The sequence below is a fragment of the Dendropsophus ebraccatus genome, chromosome 4 (assembly GCF_027789765.1).
Source record: "Dendropsophus ebraccatus isolate aDenEbr1 chromosome 4, aDenEbr1.pat, whole genome shotgun sequence".
NCBI classification, from domain to species: domain Eukaryota; kingdom Metazoa; phylum Chordata; class Amphibia; order Anura; family Hylidae; genus Dendropsophus; species Dendropsophus ebraccatus.
This window is the reverse complement of record NC_091457.1, coordinates 133,696,226-133,721,599: the sequence shown is the minus strand read 5'-3', so window position 1 is coordinate 133,721,599 and position 25,374 is coordinate 133,696,226. Positions and strand designations below refer to the sequence as shown.

The window sequence follows — 25,374 nt, the reverse complement described above, 5'->3', positions numbered from 1 at the left end:
AGCACAGGGGGGTTATTACTATGTGTAGAGCACAGGGGGGATTATTACTATGGGGACAGAGCACAGTGGGGATTATTACTATGAGGGCAGCACAGGGGGGATTATTACTATGGGGACAGAGCACAGGGGGATTATTACTATGAGAACAGCACAGGGGGGGTTATTACTATGGGGCAGACCACAGGGAAGATTATTTCTATAGAGACAGCACAGGGGATATTATTATTATAGGGACAGCATGGGAGGGAGGGTTATTACTATGGGGCAGAGCACAGACGTCATATAAAGGGAAAGTTGTTGTAAAAGTGCGGAGCCTAAGATGTTTGTCTGGCAGGTTCAGAAGAGACGAATTGTAGCTACAAGAAATCATCATGGAGGCCTGGGCCAGATGGAGAGGGAAAGGAAAATGAAGCCTCAGATCAAAGAAGACGTCACCTGTGAGTCACTGACTTTTTTTTTGTTTCAGTTGAAAATGGTTAAATAACACTGCTCAATGCCATAATACACACATTGCTTCTTCATAGCAACAACGCCCTCACCCCCCTCCCCGACATCACTTGAGAGGGGATGGGGGGGGGCGCTTTTAGCAAGATTCGCCCTGTAGTCAAAACTACCTAGAAACTGCCCTGTTCCTAATCGCAACTTTTAAAATGCGTCTGCAAATTTTTTTTTTTTAATCTGCAGCAGCCGAGTCAATATGACATAGCCATAGACTGTCTGTGCCCAAGACCTGTGATGCCTCTCCTCTCTTCCTCCCCTCCTTCCTCATCATTAGAAATGCCCCTGGGAAGGATTTCTCCTATTCATCACTGGCCTAAACAGTGCCATAACAATCTGAAGCGGCACATGTGCATGGATTAAGCAAGCAATGAATAGGAGAAATCATGCCAGGGGCTTCCTAATGATGAAGAGGGAGGGTAGTAACAAAGGAAAGGCGTTGCAGGCCTAGGGCACATACACTATAGGCCACGCCTCAATGACTCAGCTGCAGCAATTTAAAAGATCCTCTTTTATCCTAACCAAGGCAACAGGCACAATTTAAAAGACATGGCCAGGAAGGACTTACTCTCAGAAAACATACGGTACCAGCAGTTTGAGGGGTGCGTGTGTGTGTGGGGGGGGATGCAGTATGACTTTAAATATGTTAAAGGACTAAATAAGGTTCCAGCAAAAAAAAACTGAACTCAAGAACAAGAGGACACAGTGAAAGGTTATTTTGAGAAAAGATCGTAAGCAATGTGAGAAAATATTATTTGTAAACTCCGTATTTATATCTGTGCCCTATTTTAACATACAGGTGCAAGGCCACACACTAAAGCAGTTCTCTATCCCGCCCCTATACAGTAAAGAACACTATTAAACCTGCAAAGTGATAATTACAAGGACATCTACTCTTACCACAATGCTAGGTCCAATTTACCGTTGATCTAGAAATTTAAGCAACATCATACAAGATGGCAAGAGGATCTTCCACTGCACTGACAGTACAGTTTCTATGGAGAAGTACACCACTGTCCCGGGCCTATCCCTGTGTATTAAAAAACAGTGGAGATCGCATTCAGGACCGCGCATTCTGTCAGAGATGTGGAAGGGGTGAGAGGTGGTTTCCACCAAGCAACATATAAACATTCTCTATTTAGAATATTTAAAGGAGAAGTCCAGACGTTTTTAAAATCCCCATTTGATCAAATACTTTGCTAACAACCTCTTTTTAGAAAGGAAAAAAAAAACACTTCAAAACAGGTTTTAATCATCTATACACTAAAAGTAGTATGTGCGGTCCTAGCATTTGACGCTTGCTGTTGAATTTTCTTGTTTTTGTCTGTATTTTAGCCACAGCACGTGCAAACTGCATAGTGTGAACAGAGACATTTGAGTACTGGCCATTTTTTGCTTTTTTACATTTACCTATTTGCTGCAGGTGTTTCTCTCTGAGAGTACCTTGTAGTGATGAGATGGTACACTCTGTTTGATCAAATAGTTTGCTAAGAACCTCATTTAACCCCTAGACGACCCTGGACTAGGGTTATGTCATGGAAGTCTGTCCCCAGACGACCCTGGAGGTAACCCTACGTCCTGGGTGTTTCTCCGGCTATAAAGTGCGCTCCGGAGCGGAGCGCACTTCATAGCAGGTGGGGGCCGGCTGCAGTGAGCAGCCGGGACCTCACCGGTAATGACACGCTGCAGCGATCATTACCAGCGTGTCATTAACCCCTTAAACGCCGCGATCGCGTCGCGACCGCGGCGTTTAAGTGCAAGTGACAGGGGGAGTCCCCTGTCATTTACCGATCGAGACCCCCGCAGTGTGACTGCGGGGGTCCCGATTGTTGAAACGGACCGCCGGAGGTCTCTTACCTGCCTCCGTGCGGTCCGATCGGCGATCTGCTGCACTGAGCCTGCACAGGCAGGCTCAATGAGCAGATCGCCGATAACACTCATCAATGCTGTGCCTATGGCATAGCAATGGTCAGTGTAAAAATCCAAGTAGTGAATGTAGAAGTCCCCCAAAGGGACTTCAAATGTGTAAAAAAAAAAGTTCAAAACACTATTACACTACCCCAAAACCCCTCCCCCAATAAAAGTTGAAATCACCCCCCTTTCCCATAATATAAATAAAACATATAAAAATAAATAAATAGATAAACATATAATATACCGTAGCGTGCGTAATTGTCCGATCTATTAAAATATAACAAGCGTCATTGCGAACGGCGAACGGCGTACACGAAAAGAGGGGAAAAAATGCGCAGATTACCGATTTTATGTTACATTATATATTTTAAAAAAATCAATAGTGATCAAAACGTCTGATCTTCACAAATATGGTATTAATAAAAACTAGAGATCATGGCGGAAAAAATGACACCCCATACAGCCCCATAGGTGGAAAAATAAAACCGTTATAAGTGTCACAATAGGCCCATTTTATTAATATTTAATTGCCAAAAAAAAGGATTTCATTAAAAAAAATATATATAACATTAGAGAATCTGTGTAACCTGCATATGGTTGTGTTCGGGCTGACCTATAGAATCATTGTATCATGTCGCTGTTACCATATAGTGCATTACGTAGACACAGGAACCCCCCAAATGTTACCATATTGCATTCTTTTTTACGATTTCACCTATTTATATCTTCATAAATAATATATTTGGAATTCCATCATACATGTTATGGTAAAATGAATGACGCCATTACACAGTACAACTATTCCTGTAAAAAACAAGCACTTACATGGCCTATAGATAGAAAACTGAGAGTGCTAGAGCTCTTAGAAGGGGAGGAGGGAAAAACGAAAACACTAAGATCAAAATTTGCGCGGTCCACTGGGTCATTTTGGGCCTGGTCCTCAAAGGGTTAAAAAAAAAAAAAAACTTTAGAATGGGTTTTGATAGTGTGTACACTGAAGGGAGAATGTGCTGCAGGCCCTGGCACTTGCAAGTTGGTGTTGCATTTTCCTTTCTTTGGCTAATAACATGTGAAAAGTTATTTTTCATGACATTGACTCTTTAAAGTCAGTACAGGGAAAGGTTAGTTGTTTTTTTGGTTTATTTTTTTTCCTTATGAAAAGCAAAAAAAAAAAAAAAGCAAAAAAAAAATTACAATAGGTCCTCCAACAGGTAATTTATTCCATTGATAATACATTCTTATTCTTTTCTAATAGCCAAGTATACTGTAAGCCCCATGCTTTGCCCAACAGACTTGTCTATTGAAGACAGAAAACAAAACGGAACCAGTAAATGTCCCTTGGCTAAGAGAATTCACAACATTTCATCTTGGTTATCTCTCAGAAATACATAAATCATCTTCCAGCTGATTACATTAGTATATTATTATGTTAATACATTCTTATTTGTCTTAGTAGTGGTGCTAAAGGGAAGAAAAAACCTTACAATGGGAGAAGCATCCATAAATAATCCATATGGGGCAACTGGATTGAGATTAAGGATTACCTAGCCAAGGTCACTGGATTCTCTCACGTAGTTATTACCCGCCTCATGAAGCTAGTGATGCTTGTGTGATACTATCTTTGGCTATGTTCAAAATGCTATGAATTTAATGTGACTTTCCATTCCGATTAATAAATGAAAAGCATCCCCAAAGCAATACACATTTAAGGCACACCCAGCTGTTAAACCGAAAGGGGCATGACTAGGGATGAGCGAAGTGAATCTGGCGATAAATTCTCTTCGCTTTGCGATTTTTAACCCGATTCCCTTAAAAAATTCGCCAAACATGGTGGCCGCGATTGTGGCTGTCCGTGTTGGCATACAGTTATATGGTTACTCTATGGGAGAAAGGGATTAATAACAATCCCTTTCTCCCATAGAATAAGGTACAGTAAAAATCGCTGTGCAGCAGCTCTGTGTAGTCCCTGTCCCTCCCCCTCTACACAGTCGCCGCCTGTTGAAGCAGACGGCACTCTGGCTGGAGATAGGAGAAACAGTGCCTCCATCCCACACAGGAAGTGGGCAGAACGTGGACCGCCCGGAAAAGGAGGAGTTTCAGACGTCAACAGCATTGCAAGCCAGCAGCACCATGAGTCCTGAGCTCGCACAGCCGCCATTACCGACAAGCCAGAGCCTCTGCATTCCCTGTTCTCAGGAGAGCAGGTAGAGTTCACCCCGACAAAGGCCCTACGCAGCCCTCATTGAGACTCCGGAAGGGCTGCGCTTGCTACCGCTGCCACCCTCATGCTTTGACAGGAGAGCCTCCATGTCCAGCACAGCTGAACCAGTGCCTCTCTCTCCTCTGGCTCCAACTCCACCAGCAGCTGCAGAAGCAGCTCCAATGGTTCCATTCTCAGCGGCTCCACAAGTTCCAGCAGTTTCCGCAGCCGTTCCAGAGGCAGCCGTCGAGGTACCAACCACACCAGCAGAGGCCACCCTGGTGGTTGAGAAGCCAGCGCCTGCAGTGTTCACTGTGTCCTGGTCCACCAACCCTCTGGGAGTCCGGGATGTTGCTACTACCACCATTGTGGAGGTGAATGCCACCTAACATCTGCACCTCTCACCGATTCCCGCACTGCCACCAAAGTGGAGAAAGCTGTGTCCACAACGCCTGCACGGGGTTCGGCCGAGTCCACCACCCCAGCACCATCGGGAGCAGCAGCAGCGACAGCTTCCAGCCTTTTTACCACTCCCACCAGAAGAAGAGTGACCACCCTTGTCCAGCGCCAAGGACAGAGCTGCCATCTTGGCTCTCTACTAGAAGCAGTTACGCTGAGTTAGTTGAGGTACTGTTTAACCAATTAGTGGCAGGACTGTCCAAGTTATATGTAGCTCAAGTGCTACAGTGTAAAAAATGTTTACAGTAACGTTTAAGAAATGTGCCTGGCATCTGCCATGATTTCCAAGTCTGCTTGAAAAAGTTTTATGTTCATTGCAACATTTTATTTAAGTAAAAGTGCCTGTTTCTTAAACCATGTAATGTGTTTATTTCACCATATTGCATTAACTTGCTATTGTTTGGGGATCCTAAAGGTCCATTTACACAGAAAGATTATCTGACAGATTATCTGACAAAGATTTGTAGCCAAAACCAGAAATGGATTTGAAAAGAGGAGAAATCTCAGGCATTCCTTTAGGACCTGATCTCTGTTTATAGTCTGTTTCTGGCTTTGGCAGATAATCTGTCAGATAATTTTTCTGTGTAAATGGACCCTTATAGAGCTCCACCAGGTGGGTTTCAAAGCCTCATCAGATCTTAGGTTGAAGTGGAGTATATGCACTAAGAGCTCCACCTGAACCTTTATTCCCACTCCAGAGGCACAGTACTGCCTTTTACAGCCACAGCATGCCACAGGAAGCTGTTTTGTTGGGGTTTAAGGTACTATTAGCGCTCGTTTGCTCCTCGTTCCCCGCTCGCTGCTGCCGCTATTCCACGTGGCAGCAGTGAGCAGGCAAATCTGGGGGTAGGGAGGCTGACCAGGGGATCACTGATCGTCCGGGCAGCCCATAGGATACAGCAGCGTCTGCTGCCGACGCTCCTATTCCACGGAGCGACGGCAGCAGATCATTGCTGTATCAGTTGTTTGTCTTTCAACATGTTTGAAAGACAAACGACGCAACGATCAGCTGACATGAACGATGTCAGCTGATCGTTGCTGTCAATTCCACGGGACGATTATCGTCCGTAATGGCCGATATCGGCCGAATATGGCCCATAATCGTTACGTGGAATAGGACCCTTAAGTATGTTAAAAAGACACACATCTGCCATGGACTGCCTATTCCAGTCTTCTACCTTCACCCAGAGACTCTAATGGACGCTACCTAGGTCATGTGCCACAGAGTTTTGTTTGTACTACTACACTGTTATTGCAGCCATGTGTACTTGTTGTTTACAGAAGCACTCTAATATGGACAGGGAACAGGGATTAATATAGTCCCTGGAGAGCTGCAGCTGCAACAGGGAGCAAAGGAGGTCAAACCTCTGTCTCCTCCAAGAATTGTGCAAGGACATCATCCGGAGAGCTCAACATCTGCCTCCACCACCTCGTCCGGTCATCAAACCACTGCACACCCAGTCATAGTGGTGTACCAGCACTGTTAGACTGTCCTTCACCTGTGCAGCTTTGGTGAAAGAAGCCACACTGGGAACGAACTCCTGCAGGCAATGGAGGTTGACATCACAAAGTGGCTGACCCCTCAGCATTTGCAGGTGGGCAACGTAGTGGCTGACAATGGGTGTAACATTGTGTCTGCACTGCAGTGGGGTGATCTAATGCACATTTCTTGCATGGCCCATGGGCAGAAGTCCGCTCCGTCCCAGGACTGAAAGATCTCCTGAAGAAGTGCCGGACCAAGGTAGGAAACAGGACAAGATAGTGAGCACTAGCCACTAGAACCCACCTTCTGTCCCTACCTACTTGCCTTAATGGCCCTAAACACCCACGGACAACAACGATGGCAGTCCCTACACTGATAAAGTGTAACACAGAACAGGACAGACAAAACAAACACAATAAGCCAGAGTAGACAATCAGGGTCAGCAACGTCGGGCGGCAAAAGTACAAAATCAAGATCCAAAAGAGTAGTCAAAATCAGGTGGTAATGTCAGGACAGGCGGCAAAACAGGGAAGTCAGGAAACAGAGCCAAAGGTCAAAAATAAACAGACAATAGCTGAGATAAAAGCTGTAGCAGAGTACAACTCATTAGCCAGCAGCAGGGGCGTTGCTAGGGTCCTAAAACATCCGGGGCCCGGGCCCTCTGAGTGTCGTCATAAATGGTTAGCGAAGGAGCCCAGTGCAGAAGTTAGTAACCTCAATGACCGCTCTATTAGCCCTGCTCTATTGCTGCCACTCATAACAACTGGGGCTAAGCAGAAAGAGGCAGCCACCTGGCCTGGGCTCCTGTCAGGGTCACTGTCACCAGTAGCAGTACACCCCAGTGGTGAAAAATTGCCAAGTAAAAGCATTTCTAAGAAGTATGTCCCCTGCTTTTCCCCCTATATAGTAATAATGCATCTGCTGTATCCACCATAGTAATACATTTCCCCCTCTCTGCCTGCAGTAAACCCCCCCCACACACACACACACACACTACTCCCACCTAACCCATACACACACACTACTCCCACCTGACCCAGTGGCGTAGCCACCGTGGTCGCGGGGGTCGCCGCCGCGACCGGGCCCGCCACAAGGGGGGCCCGCGGGGCCCCCCGATCAATCACTCTTGTGACCGCAAGCATTGTTTTGCTTGCGGTCACAAGAGTCGGGCTCCGTCTTCCCCCGGCTGCTGCGCGGCTGCCGGGGGTGTCACGTCTTACCCCCGGCAGCGCGCGCATCCCAGAACTCCCTGCGCGCCTTGGGCCCTGACTTCCGGTTTCCGGCGCGCAGGGAGTTCTGGGATGCGCGCGCTGCCGGGGATAAGACGCGACACCCCCGGCAGCCGCGCAGCAGCCGGGGACAGACCAGGAGGAGTGAGAATCAACGTGGGAGCGCGATGTCAGGTGAGTTAAGTTTTGTTTTTTTTATCAGCCTGTACGGGTGGGGGGAAAGGAGGGGGCCATCTATGAGGGTGGGGGGAAAGAGGGGGCCATCTATGAGGGTGGGGGGAAAGGAGGGGGCCATCTATGAGGGTGGGGGGAAAGGAGGGGGCCATCTATGAGGGTGGGGGGAAAGGAGGGGGCCATCTATGAGGGTGGGGGGAAAGAGGGGGCCATCTATGAGGGTGGGGGGGAAGGAGGGGGGCATCTATGAGGGTGGGGGGAAAGGAGGGGGCCATCTATGAGGGTGGGGGGAAAGGAGGGGGGCATCTATGAGGGTGGGGGGAAAGAGGGGGCCATCTATGAGGGTGGGGGGAAAGGAGGGGGCCATCTATGAGGGTGGGGGGAAAGGAGGGGGCCATCTATGAGGGTGGGGGGAAAGAGGGGGCCATCTATGAGGGTGGGGGGGAAGGAGGGGGGCATCTATGAGGGTGGGGGGAAAGGAGGGGGCCATCTATGAGGGTGGGGGGAAAGGAGGGGGGCATCTATGAGGGTGGGGGGAAAGGAGGGGGGCATCTATGAGGGTGGGGGGAAAGGAGGGGGGCATCTATGAGGGTGGGGGGAAAGGAGGGGGGCATCTATGAGGGTGGGGGGGGAAGGAGGGGGCCATCTATGAGGGTGGGGGGGAAGGAGGGGGCCATCTATGAGGGTGGGGGGGAAAGAGGGGGCCATCTATGAGGGTGGGGGGGAAAGAGGGGGCCATCTATGAGGGTGGGGGGGGAAAGAGGGGGCCATCTATGAGGGTGGGGGGGAAGGAGGGGGGCATCTAAGAGGGTGGGGGGGAAGGAGGGGGGCATCTGAGGGTGGGGGAAAGAGGGGGCCATTTATGAGGGGGGCCATCTATGAGGGTGGGGGGAAGGAGGGGGCCATCTATGAGGGTGGGGGGAAGGAGGGGGCCATCTATGAGGGTGGGGGGAAAGAGGAGCAATCTATGAGGGTGGGTGGAAAGAGTTGCCATCTATGAGGGTGGGGGGAAAGAGGGGCCATCTATGAGGGTGGGGGGAAAGAGGGGGGCCATCTATGAGGGTGGGGGGGGAAGGGGACCATCTATAAGGGAGGGAGGAAGGGGACCATCTATAAAGGGGGGGAAAGGGGACCATCTATAAGGGAGGGGGGGGAAGGGGACCATCTATAAGGGAGGGAGGAAGGGGACCATCTATAAAGGGGGGGAAAGGGGACCATCTATAAGGGAGGGGGGGAAGGGGACCATCTATAAGGGAGGGGGGGGAAGGGGACCATCTATAAGGGAGGGGGGGGGGGAAGGGGGCCATCTATAAGGGAGGGGGGGGGGAAGGGGACCATCTATAAGGGAGGGTGGGGGGAGAGGGGGCCATCTATAAGGGAGGGTGGGGGGAGAGGGGACCATCCATAAGGGAGGGTGAGGAGAGAGGGGGCCATCTATAAGGGAGGGGGTAGAGGGGGCCATCTATAAGGGAGGGGGTAGAGGGGGCCATCTATAAGGGAGGGGGTAGAGGGGGCCATCTATAAGGGAGGGGGTAGAGGGGGCCATCTATAAGGGAGGGGGCCATCTATTTGGGGGGGCAACATAGGGGGAGAGGGAATACACAGAGGGGGGCATATATTATTAGGAGGTCACAGAGTCAGGGCTACCCACTAAATGAGGGTGTAAAGGGGACAGTACAGATGTGCAGTGTATAGAGATGAGGATGGTGTCAGTGTGAGGAAACTAATATGTCTGTCTGGCAGATTCTGTGGATCCGTGGCTCGGAGAAGTTCTCATAACGGCCCAGGACAGATGGAGAAGATGATGAAAAGGAAAGAACTCCGATCAGAAAAGACGTCTCCTGTGAGTCACCTGATATAACTGCACAGTAAAGTATATGGTGTATAGAGCCTGTGTAAAGCTGGGGCCACCTCTATATGACTGGATGAGGTGATTTAGTGTACTGGATTTGGTCAGTAACAATATGGTGGTGATGGTAGTGGTTGTGGTGTGGCAGTAATGTTTCCTTCCTATATACTGGTATTACTGGTAATATTGGTCTCAGTATACAGGATTTGGTCGGTAACAGTATGGCGGTAATAGGTAATATCTGTCTTGGTGTGTGTGTGTATATATATATATATATATATATATATATATATATACACATACATACAGTGGTACCTTGGTTTAAGAGTAACTTCGTTTAAGAGCGTTTTGGTTTAAGAGCTCACAGTTTTTCAAAATTGTGACTTGGTTTAAGAACATTGCTTTGGTTTAAGAACTTCCTGTATTGGGTGGGAGCGCGAGTGGAGAAGGGGCATGGCCTGCATAGCGGGGTCTACAGCACTGTACTCTAAACACCTTCCAAATCATAGCAGATCCCCTTCAGGCTGGGGCTTACATCAGGGGACAGGACTGTGGGGGGGGGGGTAATCTCTCCATAGCTGTAACCCCTCTCTCCCCGGACAGAGAGCGCTGCATGTATGTGCCCACATCTGTACTGCTCATTCCTTCATGCTCCCTGCAGTCTCTGTCAGCCCTTGTGTTTCCCATCCTCTCCATTACTGTACAGTACAGAATAATAAATATATTTGGGGTGCGGAACCAATTGTCTGCATTTACATGATTTCTTATAGGAAAATTTGCTTTGGTTTAAGAGTGGATTTGGATTACAAGCACGGTCCTGGAACGAATTATGCTCATAATCCAAGGCACCACTGTGTGTATATATATATATATATATATATATATATATATATATATATATATATACACACACACACACACACAACAATAGCATCACTTGGTCGTGAAAGGAGGGGGGGGGGGCCCAAGTTGGCCTCTCGCACCAGGGCCCAGGAGACATTAGCTACGCCCCTGACCTGACCCATACACACACACACACACTACCCCACCTGACCCATACACACACACTACCCTACCTGACCCATACACACACACACTACCTCATCTGGCAGCCATCCTCCACACATACACATTACCTCACCTAGCGGCCACCCCCGCCCCCCATCAAACCCACCCCCCACCCCACCACACCCCCCAGCCGCCATCAAAGGTGGTTTAATATCCCCTGCTGTTAGTCCCCCTGTGTATACATCATATATACCCCATATGCATACACACACACCCTAAACACACTGCACATACATCACATACAATACATGCATACACCATATACATATATCATATACACCAACACTGTACATGCATACACTCTATACATCATATAGACACATACACCATATACATACATCATATACACATACTGCACATATATACACATACTGGAAACATGCATACACCATATGCACACACTGTACATGCATACACTTACTGCTCATATATCGTATACTGTACATGCATACACTTACTGCTCATATATTATATACTGTACATGCATACACTTACTGCTCATATATCGTATACTGTACATGCATACACTTACTGTTCATATATCATATACTGTACATGCATACACTTACTGCTCATATATCGTATACTGTACATGCATACACTTACTGCTCATATATCATATACTGTACATGCATACACTTACTGCTCATATATCATATACTGTACATGCATACACTTACTGCTCATATATCGTATACTGTACATGCATACACTTACTGCTCATATATCATATACTGTACATGCATACACTTACTGCTCATATATTATATACTGTACATGCATACACTTACTGCTCATATATCGTATACTGTACATGCATACACTTACTGCTCATATATCGTATACTGTACATGCATACACTTACTGCTCATATATCATATACTGTACATGCATACACTTACTGCTCATATATCATATACTGTACATGCATACACTTACTGTTACTGCTCATATATCGTATACTGTACATGCATTCATACATCCTTTACACGTTTACTACACACACTGTGCACCTTACATACATAAGCACACTTTACACACATACACTTGCACACTGCATAGAGACATCCACAGTTCTCATACACGGACAGGCAGGCAGGCACACACACTCACATAGACACTTACTTTTGTCCTCAGCTCCTGTCCAGCCACCCTCTTCCTCACGGCCCCGGCTCTCCTGTGTCCTCCCGCCCCTCCCCCTCCTCCCGACAGCAGAGGAGAGCAGGAAACATATTATGTGGAGGGAGCAGGACCCCAGACTACAGCATGAGGCAGCCTACTGGGCCTCTCCAGGAGCAGGGGCCCCGCACTGGCTGTCATCTGACTGGGTAAGGTAAGAGCCCCATCAGATGACAGCTTGCACTCACTGACTGCTGCACATCCTGCTGCAGGGCCAGGACAGTCACATTCAGTGTGCAGTGTGCCCGCACTGGCTGGCATCTGACTGGGTAAGTGCCTGAACCAGGGCCCAGTCAGATAACAGCTTGCACCGGCACACACTGACTCTGACTGCACGGGACAGTCAGAGTCAGTGTGAGTGCACTCACTCACTGACAGTCTATAGGAGATGCAGGGGGAGAAAACATTCGGGGCAGCAGGCATTTTATCCGGGGCAGGAGCCCCGGATAAAACTGCCTAGCGACGCCACTGGCCAGCAGGAAAATGAGGAGCTAGCTAATATTTATCTGGGATCAGGGACTGGGTCCGGCAGCTGATTGGATCAGCCCTCAGAATCCTCAGATGGAAACTACACCTGTCCTTAAGAGTGATATGTAAAGAGGCCACTCACCTACAGAACACCTGAGGTGACGACATAAAACAAGCCCTCCTCCACGGCAAACCCGCAAATGAATGGCTAGCAAACAATCAAACCAATCACAAAAACGCAGACTTACAACCAATAGTGCCGGGTATACAAACGTCATCATCTCGTTCCTGAGTCGCAGGGGAAATGCCTCATCAGTTCTGTTCTACACCGCGCAGGTGCAAGAACTTAGAGATATAACGGCAACTAGCGACTCAACCGCGCAAGCTCAAGAACTTAGAGATATTACGGCAACAGCACTATAGAGAACTTAGAGAAAAAAGCAACAGCACTATATACAAGTACGTCTGCACAAATATCCAATTCACTTCCCACTATACGTACACTTAGGGACAGAGCCTAGGGACAGGAGGGCTTGTTTTATGTCGTCACCACAGGTGTTCTGTAGGTGAGTGGCCTCTTTACATATCACTCTCAAGGACAGGTGTAGTTTCCATCTGAGGATTCTAGTACGAGCATTCTGATAGGTCATTATATCTCCCTCGTCTTTTTTTGCTGATTGTTCTATAGCCTATATAAGACCAAACGAAGCCAGGGACACCGCCATTTGCCCTACACCAGAGGACGCTCCATTTAGGAGTGAAACTGGTTGTGGAGGCGGCGTTCAGTTTTTAATTCTACTACTACAGTCCTAATTAGCTTAGGTAGTCTGCAGCTATTCTAAGTGTTATCTAGTACCACTAGTCAGTGTACTTTAATCATGTTATAGTGGTCTGTGTAAGTAGTGTTTTTAACGCTATAATTCTCACAATCTTTTTTACACTATTATATTAAAAGTTACGTTTTACGTTTTTTTCGGGGATATTAAGGCTTATTTGGGCTGTTGGCCCGCTGTGCTGCCAAGTTTAGTGTTATAAACAGCCTTAAATCCCTGATAAGTAAGGCACATTTTTTTGAGTTGTTTAAATCATGAGACCATGAGACATCATATATTTGTAATGTGGAATTGTCATCTTTTTATAATTTTATTATTATTATTTACTAGAAATCATTTGCAAACTTTTTTTTTTTAATACATAAAATTAAGAGAAAAGTCTGTTATGTAACACAGTGATCAGCATGGCGCTTATCTGTTTCCTTTATCATTTTGTAAGAACATGCAAGTAAATTCACATTAATTATCGAGAGAAATACCCATGTAGCTTCCCCTTAAATTGAATCCTAAAAATAGCATTTTCACAGAACTTTAACCAATTATAAAAGCACTGTGAAGTGTGAAGGTAAGTGATAATGTTCATGGGAGACTGATATGCATATTTCATGAGTTGTGCTTACATAAGAAGAAAAAAGGAGACTTAAAGTTATGAAATAAATGAACACGGTAAATAATCTAATAGGGCTACAAGTAAAACACTGAAAACACAAGTATACTGTGTAACAAGTTTGTTTTTTTTAAATGAATCAATCTGTTTAAAATTGCTCTATTGTGATCCTTATAATGTTTTTATTTTTTGGTCTACAGGACTATTCGAGAGGTCATTTTCTGCGCCTTATGTACTTTATATTGGTACCTCACTTGCTTATATGTGTTTATTTTTTTTTCTGTATGTGTTGTGACCAAAAATAAGCATTTTTTCGCTTTGGCTCGTTCTGTGTCATCAATTAGTTAAATTAGTTAAATTAGTTAAATGGAAACTAACAGCAGGTTAGAAGTCTCTAACCTGCTGTTATGGTTCCATAGAGCCAAGGACAATGAGAATGAAGATAGTTTTCTAACCTCCTTTCCCAGCACCATAGATGTTAAAGCGACTCTGTACCCCCAATCTGACCCCCCCAAACCACTTGTATCTTCGGATAGCTGCTTTTAATCCAAGATCTGTCCTGCGGTCCGTTTGGCAGGTGATGCAGTTATTGTCCTTAAACTTTTAAACTTACAGCCCTGTGTCCTACGGCGTGGCTTAGAATATCTGTGCCCTAACTTTGCACCACCCCTCCGTCCCACCTTCCCACCCTCTTAATCATTAGGAATGCCACTGAAACATTTTCTCCATGCTGAAAATTTGCACAGGTGTCTTAACGATCCAGCCCATGTGCCGGGTTGACACAGCTTACGAATAGTAGGCAATCTGCATGGAGCATTCCTAATGATGAGGAGGGCAGGGAGGAGGGACAGAGAGGTTGTGCCAGCCTAATGCATACACAATCTAGGCCACTCCCGTAGGGCACAGGGCTGCCAGTTTAAAAGTTGTTTTTTAAGACAATAACTGCATCACCTCCCAAATGGACCCCAAGACAGATCTTGGAATAAAAGCAGCTATCCGAAGGTACAAGTGGTTTGGGGGGTCAGATTGTGAGTACAGAGTCGCTTTAAAGGGGCAAAAAAAAAAAAGAATTTTTTAAAACCAACTGGTTAAGAAAGATTTGTAAATTACTTCTAAATCTCGTCTTTTAGTACTTATCAGCTTCTGTATGTCCTGCAGAAGGTGGTGTTTTCTTTCCAGTCTGACATAGTTCTCTCTGCTGCCACCTCTGTCTGTGGCAGGAACTGTCCAAATCAGAAAAGGTTTTCTATGAGGATTTGCTGCTGCTCTGGACAGTTCCTGTCACAGACAGAGAGGGCAGCAGAGAGCAATGTGTCAGACTGGAAAAAAAAACACCACCTCCTGCAGGACATACAGCAGCAGGACTGGAGAAACTCAGGTACCTGTAAACATATCCCCCTGTGTGTAGCATCCAGACTGTGTGGGTGCTAGGAAGCATTTCATCATTGTCACCCCTGATGTTTCTTTTTGTTGTAGTTTACCATATATTCCCTCAGAATCTCAAAGAACTCACAATATCCCACACTGCCATACCATAAGAGATAATGCAAAAACAGAAGCAGATTGAGACAGTGATAGGCAGATAGTTGGCAGTTGACTGATGTGCACTGCGTGCTTGGAAATGTAGTTTCCTGGCTGGCGCCATCTTAGATATAAATTGGCTTTTACAAAAAACGTGTAGCTCAGGAACAGCTGCAACTAGAAAGACGTGATATGGCTCAAAATACTCAGGGGGAGTTGCTGAGTAAGACGAGCTAGGTTCATTTAATTTTTTAGCTCTTTAGTGGAATACCCCTTTAAGGCTATGCTTCCAATACATGAATGTGCAATTCTATATCAGGGAAATGCAGCCTTCTATTCATAATGACAGTAGCTAATTATGATCATAATTATTATTAGCAGCCATCATTATGAATAGACAGCTGCCTTTCCCACATATAGGACTGCATGTTCCCAAAGTGGGAATATAGCCTATTATAATAAGAAGGTGGCTGTTTTTTATACCTATTTTGTGGCTGCTTTTTTGTTTGTGTGTTTGTTTTATCACTATGTGAACCCGGCCTCAAAGCTTTCGATGTTGTTTAATGTTTAATTTTCTTTTTATTCTTGCTTTCTTTATTCTTTATTTTTATACTTACTATGGTACAAATAGTAGTTGTCCTTTTTTTTTACTATAATAAGAACTAAACAAGAATAAAAAATGCATTCACCTTTGTCCACTGTCTTTATAATGTAACTATTCATATTGCATTAGCATATCAAGGATCATTTCCACTTTGTTTTTTTACTTTGAAGTTCCATGTATAATTCGTGACAGGATATGAAGACCGCTGAGGTGTCTGACAGCACAGGATGCTTTTAGATACATTTCCACCCTTCTCACATGTCAGGGGGTGATGTTCCCCAAAACATCATGTAACAAAGTAATGTGAAGGTCAGTATTCTCCATGTGGAAAGTACATGGAACTGCAAAGTGAAAAATAAAAGTGAACCTAATGATTGATGTGCTAATGAAATGGGAGTAGTAACTTCATTAATTCTATAACAACATCCCAATGAGAAAATATGTGAAAGAATGAATGGAAATGTTTATGACAACAGAAATCACCGAAGTCGCTGAGTAATATAAATCAGAAATATATACAAAAAATCTTTCTCTATACACCCAGACTAATTTTACCTAGCGTTGTAGACTTGTGACTTTCTTAGCACTAAAATTTCTTTTTTTCCTACGCAATAATAAAATATGTTCACAATTTCTGCAGTATAAAGTTAAGCTATGCTAAAGGATAATGAAAGAGTCATTCAAATGCAAGGGAATAATTTATACGAGGAAATCAACAAATAGACTTTAAACAAACTAAACTCATCCCAAATTTTCCCAAAAATTCCCATTCATGACTCAAAAACTTTTGGAATACATTTTGGGTGATTCACTTGGCACTCTACAGTAATAGCATAGACCATAACAGAAAGTATGTATAGGAGCAGGGATCTCTTTCAAAGAAAGAAGTCCCTACTCCTGTGCATTGAGCAGAGAAGTAAACACAGACAGAGAGGAAAATGTATCAGCTCACATTCCAAACTGATAAAACTTTTTGATAGATATTAAGTGAAGTAGACACATGATACCTTTCACATATCCATCTGTTCTTCGAGAACAAAAATACTTTTATTAAATAGTACAAAGAGGCTGACTGCTAGCATTTTGCAAAAAAAAACAAAAAACGCCATGGCGATTTTATTGGTGTTTTTTTTTTTTTAATGATTTTAAGGCAGTGTGAAGCCAGCCTTAAGGAGCTTGGAAAAATCCTCTTTGACTCTTTATACCATAAAATAAAAACATTTCTACTAGAGATGAGCGAACAGGGTTCGGGTTCGAGTCCATCCGAACCCAAACGATCGCCATTTGATTAGCGGTGGCTGCTGAACTTGGATAAAGCTCGAAGGTTGTCTCAAAAACATGGATACAGCCAATGACTATATCCCTGTTTTCCACATAGCCTTAGGGCTTTATCCAACTTCAGCAGCCACCACTAATCAAATGCCGAAAGTTCGGGTTCAGATGGACTTGAACCCGAACTTAGGCTATGTTCACACTACGTAAGTTTTGTAATAAGCACGGCTGTTGTAACAACGGCCGTGATTATTACAGAACTTACGTAGTGCTGCAGCTGAGGGAATCCAGGGTGGAGTGTGGAAAATGGCCAGATGCGAATAAATTTATTTGTAAATGGCCGTTGTGCGAAAATATATTAGCATCCGGGCATTTTCCCCCTGGTCTGCAAGGGGGCGGGGAGGGGGGGGGGGAGGGAGGGGATGGAACAGGGAGCGCATTTAACATTTTTTTTTTGCATAAAAATTATCAGGAAACCTACGCTAGGCTTTCTCAGTGCACACATTGGTGCGCACAGGATTTAAGTAGAGGCAGTGCGCCTTTACATAAATCTCCATACTGTCGGAGCTGAGGGGACATTTTTAAGCCCGGTGCATAAAACGTCAAACTTAATAAATGTCTCCCATAGTATACACCCTGGCCAGGAACCCTAACGGTGCTGCAAAAAAACTGACATGTCAGTGCACACAATGGAGTGTGCGGCTCCAGCTGCACGCTCCGTTGTGTGCAGCGGGAAATTCGGATGCGGGCGCACACTGATGCATCCGCATCCGAATTCAGTGGCAGTAAAGATCATCCAGTTGGTACTGCAGTACCGGCCGAGATGATCTCCTCTGACACCGCCCATTCCGTGAACCGCCAGGTCACCGAACGGTCGGTGTCTTACTACGTGGGAAAATGGCCTTAAATATCAAATTAGAAAGATCAGCTCAGGATATACAATTACAGGATTTAAACAAGACAGCAATAAAAAGTATTCTAAGAAATAAATAAAATTGAGGAAAAAGCCAAATGTCTACCAATGCCATAGAGCTATAATTTATCCTGCAGTAAAATAAAAAATAAAAAACTGTAAATGGATGTATATTGAACAGAAAATTATTTCAGTCTAACCTTCCCAGTGGATTTTGTCCCTTTCCAAATGCAAAAATAGCAAACAGTCCACGCAGCGAGAAGACAAAGTGCTAATTCCCAGCGGAGGTTTCCAATGTGTTCAATTCCATCTGATATGGCTAAAACACGGCGTCTACAAAGGAAAAAAAAAAGTAAATGTAATGGACAAGTTTAAATGATAGTAAAAAAAAAAAACACACGATTTATTAGAATGTACAGTATGTAGAAACAACAAATCACAGAGTAATCATAAATAATAAAAAAGGGATCATGTCACAAGCAATAAATACCTGCTATATGATGGCTGCAGCTGGTGTTTGGTTCTTTTAATAAATAGCAGAACACATACACATTTACTCACTAACCATAGGACATTAGTATGTAGGAAGAGAAGTATCACTACATATTGACATTTTTCTGCCTTGAAAGTATCCAGATCATTTCATTTTTGTGATAGATCTAAGCATTGAAAACAAGGTCTTCATTAGACTTGTGGTGCAAAAGCCATCCCTGCCATAGCTGCCAGACCACAGTTTGCGGGAAAGCTATCATGCTGTGAAGGGTTTTTTTGGGACTTTAATACTGATGGTCTATCCTTAGGTTATGAACCCCATATGATCAGCTTATAAAAGGGGTTGGGGGACTCCGTATATGACCATGTCTAGGACTATAGCTGAGCTCCATTTTACTGAATGGGTCTGAACAGAAGCTGCAGAATGTATGGAACTGAGCCTAATATAAGCTATGTTCCAAAGACATCTTTTTTTTGTCAGTTTTACATCTGTCTTTTTTAGACGGACATTATTTTAGTGCCAATGACTGTGTTATGCAAATACGCAAATTACTGCTGTAATTTGCATAATACGGCTGTGTTTTGGCGCCAAAAAGCTGGCTTTAAAACTACAAAAAAAAAAGATGTTGTTGGAACATAGCCATACAATGAAAGGAATGTTGCGCTCAGTTTCCACTCAGTCTAATAATTGATGTCTTTTAGAGATGAGCGAACCTCGAGCATGCTCGAGTCCATCCGAACCCGAACTTTCGGCATTTGATTAGCGGTGGCTGCTGAAGTTGGATAAAGCCCTAAGGCTATGTGGAAAACATGGATATAGTCATTGGCTGTATCCATGTTTTCCAGACAACCTTAGAGCTTTATCCAAGTTCAGCAGCCGCCACTAATCAAATGCCGATCGTTCGGGTTTGGATGGACTCGAACCCGAACCCGGTTTGCTCATCTGTAATGTCTTTCTATTGGGGATTTTTTTTTCTCAAAATAGGCCATCAATTTCATATGTCAAGAAAACATCTCCAAAATAGTAATAGAAAATGAACATGCAGCTCAGGACATTAATAGAGAAATGGCTGAAATGCTTATGTAGTCAGCTAGTACAGCCAAAGAAATAGGATGGTCGGCACAACTATGTGAGCAGGATGATGAGCAATCCAAGTAAGTTAAACGGTTGCAATCCCGATGTGAGACAGCATAGCAAGGGAGGTGCGCTGGAGACAAAGTAGCAAGGCAATAATCCAATAAGACAAAGAATCCGGCACTCATCCAGAGTTGTAACAGTCTTCAATTTATTACCGACATCGGGTACAAGTGAGGGAAGGTAGTGAACTGGCACATCTCTGGAGGCAACCATTTTGCGCTAGATGCGCTTTGTCAAGCCAAGAGCTTGACCTGATGTGTGCAATAAATTTTAGAGAGAAATCCTAGCAGTTTCAGCCATAACATGTTCCGGCAAAAAACATGACCACGGCATGTAATGAATATGACTAGTGTTGAGCGAATCTGTCTAACTTTTTGGGTTCGGCAATGTTCTCCAAACCTGAACACTCGGTGTTTGATTTCCCTAAGGCTGCAGAAGTTGTATGCAGCCCTAGAGCTGTCAGGAAGACATGGATAAAACCTATGGTTGTATCAATGTTTTCCAGGACGCTCTATGGCAGCATTCAACATTCAACTGTAGCATCTCTTTCTCTCCTCATTCAGAGCACATAACTGCTGCCTAAGCAAAACATTTATTTGTATAGGGTGGATATCAGAGATCTCATGGTCAGTCAAATGATCAGCTGACAGCTATTGAAGATGTTTGAGAAAAATTTGTTGTACAGTATGCCGTAACCTAATGCCGCCATACTTTAAAAACCCATAGGTATATACAATGTAAATTTATGGGGCTCATACCGTGTTTCCCCAAAAATAAGATTGTGTCTTATACTAATTTTTGCTCCCAATGATGAGCTAAATCTTATTTTCAGGGTATGTCTTATTTTTTTCTATAAAGAAGAATTCACATGTCACATGCACAGCAGGGACAGAGCATGCTGTATGGTAAAATTCATCACAGCACACTCGTACAGCACAGCAGGGACAACATATGGTATGGGATGGGCAATGGGATAACAGCAGACTGTGTGCAGCTCTACATCTGGCGGTAGGGGACAACAGAAATGATAGCAGGCAATGGGCCTCTTGTTGCCTTGCCTGCACATTTACAAGTGACGGCTGCAGAAGGGAACATCAGGGTTGGTGGCAGGTGATGGTCTTCATGTTCTGCATGCAGCTTGTAGGAGAAAACAGCAGGGGGCTAAAAAGAATCACAGCTGTATGCCCTGGTGTTCTGTTCGACGGACATGTTTCCAAACAAAAACTTTGCTAGATCTTACTTTCAGGGAAGTAATTCAGCAAAACTTCTACTAATATGTCACAGAATGGCCGCTGTCTGTGAAGTTCACCCCGGCCGATACTGCAGTACTGGCCGGAAGAACATCACTTATTTTGAATTGGAATACTGGAATGCCCGCATTCCAATTAACCATAGCAGACAATGTTAAGTGTGTCCAGAGCCGCACTTTGCACTTTGTGCAGCCACATGGAATCCTGGCTGGAGTGTATACAGTGTATATACACTCCAGCCAGGACTCCATAGTATTTAAAGCGATCAGCCGCTGTCATTAAATAACGGCCGTTGTTGCAAACCTGCTGTTTAATGAAAACATTTGTTGTGTGAACGTGGCCTTATAATGTTTTTCTGTCTCAAACTGTAATTCCATTGTACCAAGCAGGGGCAGATTATAATGTGGGTGGTTTGGCTTCAACCTGGGGCCCAAGGCCCCTGGGGGGCCCATGGTCATCCAACCTCCCCCCCATCCTCACTGTAAGGGCAGAGCCTTCCAGCAGGCAGAGTGCGGTCTTTGTCTCAGGCGGGGCTCTGCTGAAGCTGAAGGGGGGGGGGGGTGACAATTTAGTCTCCAGCCTATTCTCCTGCAAAGAGAGAGAGAGAGAGAGAGAGAGAGAGAGAGAGAGAGAGAGAGAGATATGAAGGACCTGAGTCACATGACCTGAAGGTCCTCAAAGTTACATTGTGATGCAACTTTGGCCTTCTGCAGAGAGGAAGATAGGGAAGAGAACTGTAAGTGATGTCTGTTTATGCGCGCGTGTTAGCATATATGTATATGTCAGTGTGCATGTACTGTATCTACTGCATCTGTTTGTGTCAGTGAGTGTATGTATGTATGTACTGTTACTGTGTGGGTCAGACAGTGTGTGTGTGTGTGTGTGTGTGTGTGTGTCTTTGTGTCTGTGCCAGTGGTGTGTGTATTGGTATATGTCTGTGTCAGTGGCGTGTGTTTTTGTAAATGTCAGTGTCTCAAGCGATTGACAGCCTTGTTTTCAAAAGTGTTCTGCAGCAGCTGCTATTTATGCTAAGCTCTAAACCTCAGTTGTAAGACCCCCAACCTCTTACACATGGAAGATGTTTCGACTCTATATTACCCCACTCCCATTTTGCACTTTAGTATTTTTTTTTTTTTAAATCTTTTTTCATTTGGACAGCCCATGGCCCAGGGAACATTTAATTTTGTCTGGCAGCAGAAAGGCTAAGATACAAGTGAACATGCACATACATGTAACTGGAAAGCCTCCAGAAGGAAGAGAGGATTTAGCTCTGTTCCTGCCTCTCTACTGAGGGGAAGGAGGTGACATTAGTTCAGAGCTAAGTATGTGAAATAACAAACTGCACCGTATACATCCAAACGGTAATTCTCACTTAAAGATCTCCACCAAAAATATTGAGAGTAAACTGGTGTTCAATACACCTGTACCTGTGTACCTCAAGGCAGAAGTCCTCTGTATTATTGGATCACCCAATGAAAGGAATCCACGAACTCTGGCTTTAAGTCCATATAATAGAGATTTATTCCTCAGTACTGGTACACAAGATTCACTCACAGACTGTAACATTCACTTAAGTCCACCTGGTGTCCTTCTTCTGCCTTGAGGTACAGTACACAGGTACAGGTATATTCAACAGCAGTTTACTCTCACTATTTTTTCATAATATATTAGTATATATATATATATATATATATATATATACATACACACATACTGTATATATATATATATATATATATATATATTTAGAGCTAACCCCTCTAGAGAGAAGAGGTACAGTGCAGTCTCTCTCTCTCACTCTCTCTCTCTCTCTCTCTCGTTAGCCTTTCCATGTGGTAGAGAAAAATCACGTCAGTGGAGATAAACTATGGTCAGCCAAGGATACTCTACTTGGGGCTCCTGCAAAGAATCCAGCTGAGGGTTGAAGTGTATTCCTGCTTGGATGAAAGAAATTCCATCCAAGGCAATGCCTTTATTAGTCCTATTCTATGAATGGACTGGAATTTAAAAGGATTCTACAGATTGTACCCTATTAATGGGAAAAAAACATTACCAAGGAGACAAGTGAATATCAAATGTTTTCTAATTTTGATCCAGAGTAAATTAAATATATTTATAGTTATCTACGTCAAGTGTAAAACCCAACACATCGTACACGAGATTCTGGATGCTGCATTATTTTGGGATTTTTAGCATTAGAGATTAAGCCAGTAGTCATGCTCAAAGCAGAGTTATCCTGAAGTTACATTAGTGTTTTAATGTAGTTTATGTCAGTTCTGATTGAGTTACCATGTTGTGCATCACTGCGTATGGCTCAGAGAGGGGTCACTTAGAACCAAATGTTTCCGATTCAATCAGCATCATTTTCCTTCTTTTTCCCCTCATCTTTGTGAGAAAAGCAAAACATTCTTTCAACTCCTTATTTCCTGCAGTTTTGTAATGGACGTGGTAAACATATAAAATCCATCTTCTTATAATTTATGCAAAACAAATGCACACACGGCAAATTCAGAGCTTTTTGCATGAATGGAAGCGTAATTGAATTATCGGATCTATCCATCTACTGTATGGATGGCTATTTATTTCTCTCTGATTCTAATATTCTATTTCTGACTTTGGCTTTGTACACACTAAGATTGTTGCCCCTTTTGATAGGGTCATTTTGCAACAATTGGAAAGCTGTAGATTGAAAAACCTATTTGAGCACACTGGAGCCTCTAGTGCTTGTAGAGGGGTTTTCTGAGCTTTTTTTAACTCCTTCTGGACCGGGCTACTTTTCGTTTTTGCATTTTTGTTTTTTCCTCCTTGTGCTTAAAAGGCCATAGCAGTTGCATTTTTACACCTACAGACCCCCATGAGCCGGATCGTAGCTCTGAGAGCGAGGCAGTGTTTCAAACTGCCTTACTGATAGTTCTCCTTTAATGTTTAAGGAAACATATGTAAGTATATATTGGCTTAATTTTAAGATTAATATTGAGCATTGGTCACTACAATATGGCTGGCAAGGTTCCAGTAGAATAGGTTTAGGTAGAAATGGTATAAACAATGGATCCAGGTTCATCCTGTGAATAGTCTATGTGTAGACTTGACTTCATTCCCTTGGTAAGACAGTTCAAAAATGTTGATTGCTCAGGATTCAGTGTTCATTCATCTCTAGATCTAGCCTGAAGAATCACATGGCTGAACGTTTCATTTCTGCAATTTTCATCTCCCTGTATGAGGCTCCAAAGACTTACAATGGAGCTGGTCTTGTGCAATGATATGGAAATGGCAGCAAGCTGGGGAGAAAAGCACTCTCCTGGCTGTATTTAGAAATTTGTCTGAAAGTCTGAAAGCTGAAACCTTGATCAATCCAATTTTTCACGTGTCTCTGTAACATGAACAAGACCAGGAGCGGATTAACTTTACCATAGGTCCAGGGCTGTTCACCAACCTCGGCTCCCCCCACACACACACCCCACTGTAACAATGGATAGATAATGCCTTGATCTGTGCAAAATTGTAGTAAAAAAGCAGTAATTCTTTGCAAATCATGGCAGACAATACACCACCAAAAATATAAGACTTTTTGGGGTGGCCATGGGCCCCCCAAGAGCTCAGGGCCCAAGGCTACCGCCCGAAAAGGACCTATTATAATCCACTACTGAACAAGACAAACGGTTGGCACTTCCACTGAGTGCGGTGCACGTGGATAGGAGACTTGGCAATCCCCAAACGTAGTAAATGTAAATGATTCCCAGCACTTTAATTCAGATGCAATATTTCTCTCTATACTGTATGCGTTTCGGCTCGTCCGTATAGTCTTTATCAACTGTGATATGACAGAAGTTTTTTTTGCCAAGAGAGGCATACTTGAAGCATTTAATGAACTTCTTTTAGGAAATCCCAAACCTTAAAGGGAATCTGGCAGCTGTGAGTCCTCTTCAAACTGCTGGCACTTTTAGATAGTTGTTAGATCCCGAGCTTTCCTGAGCTCCTGAAGAGCAGCAAGCTTTAACACTTCTTCACTTCCCCCTCTTGTATCTGACCCTGCTTGGGATTCAGCTTCAAGGTGTAAATCAAGTAGGGAAGGGGAAAAGAGGAGGCATTCCAGTTTGCTGCAGATCAGGAACTTGGGAACACCTCTTTAACTCTTTGTCCAAGAGAATAAAAGCCCTTCTCTACATCCTCAAAGCAAAGACAGATATATAAAAGGCACCATGTGCTTCCTTATCCTAACAACT

General features: G+C 44.2%; 1 protein-coding gene across 1 annotated transcript in view; it reads right to left on the bottom strand.

Annotated features, from left to right (window-relative positions):
- The window catches only part of SLC6A11 (solute carrier family 6 member 11), a 145,142-nt gene that overhangs the window by 36,373 nt on the left and 83,395 nt on the right, over window positions 1-25,374 (bottom strand). The window contains exon 5 of the mRNA XM_069968818.1: window positions 18,472-18,604. Coding sequence (XP_069824919.1) covers window positions 18,472-18,604 — 133 coding nt within the window. The remainder of the gene's footprint in view (window positions 1-18,471; window positions 18,605-25,374) is intronic.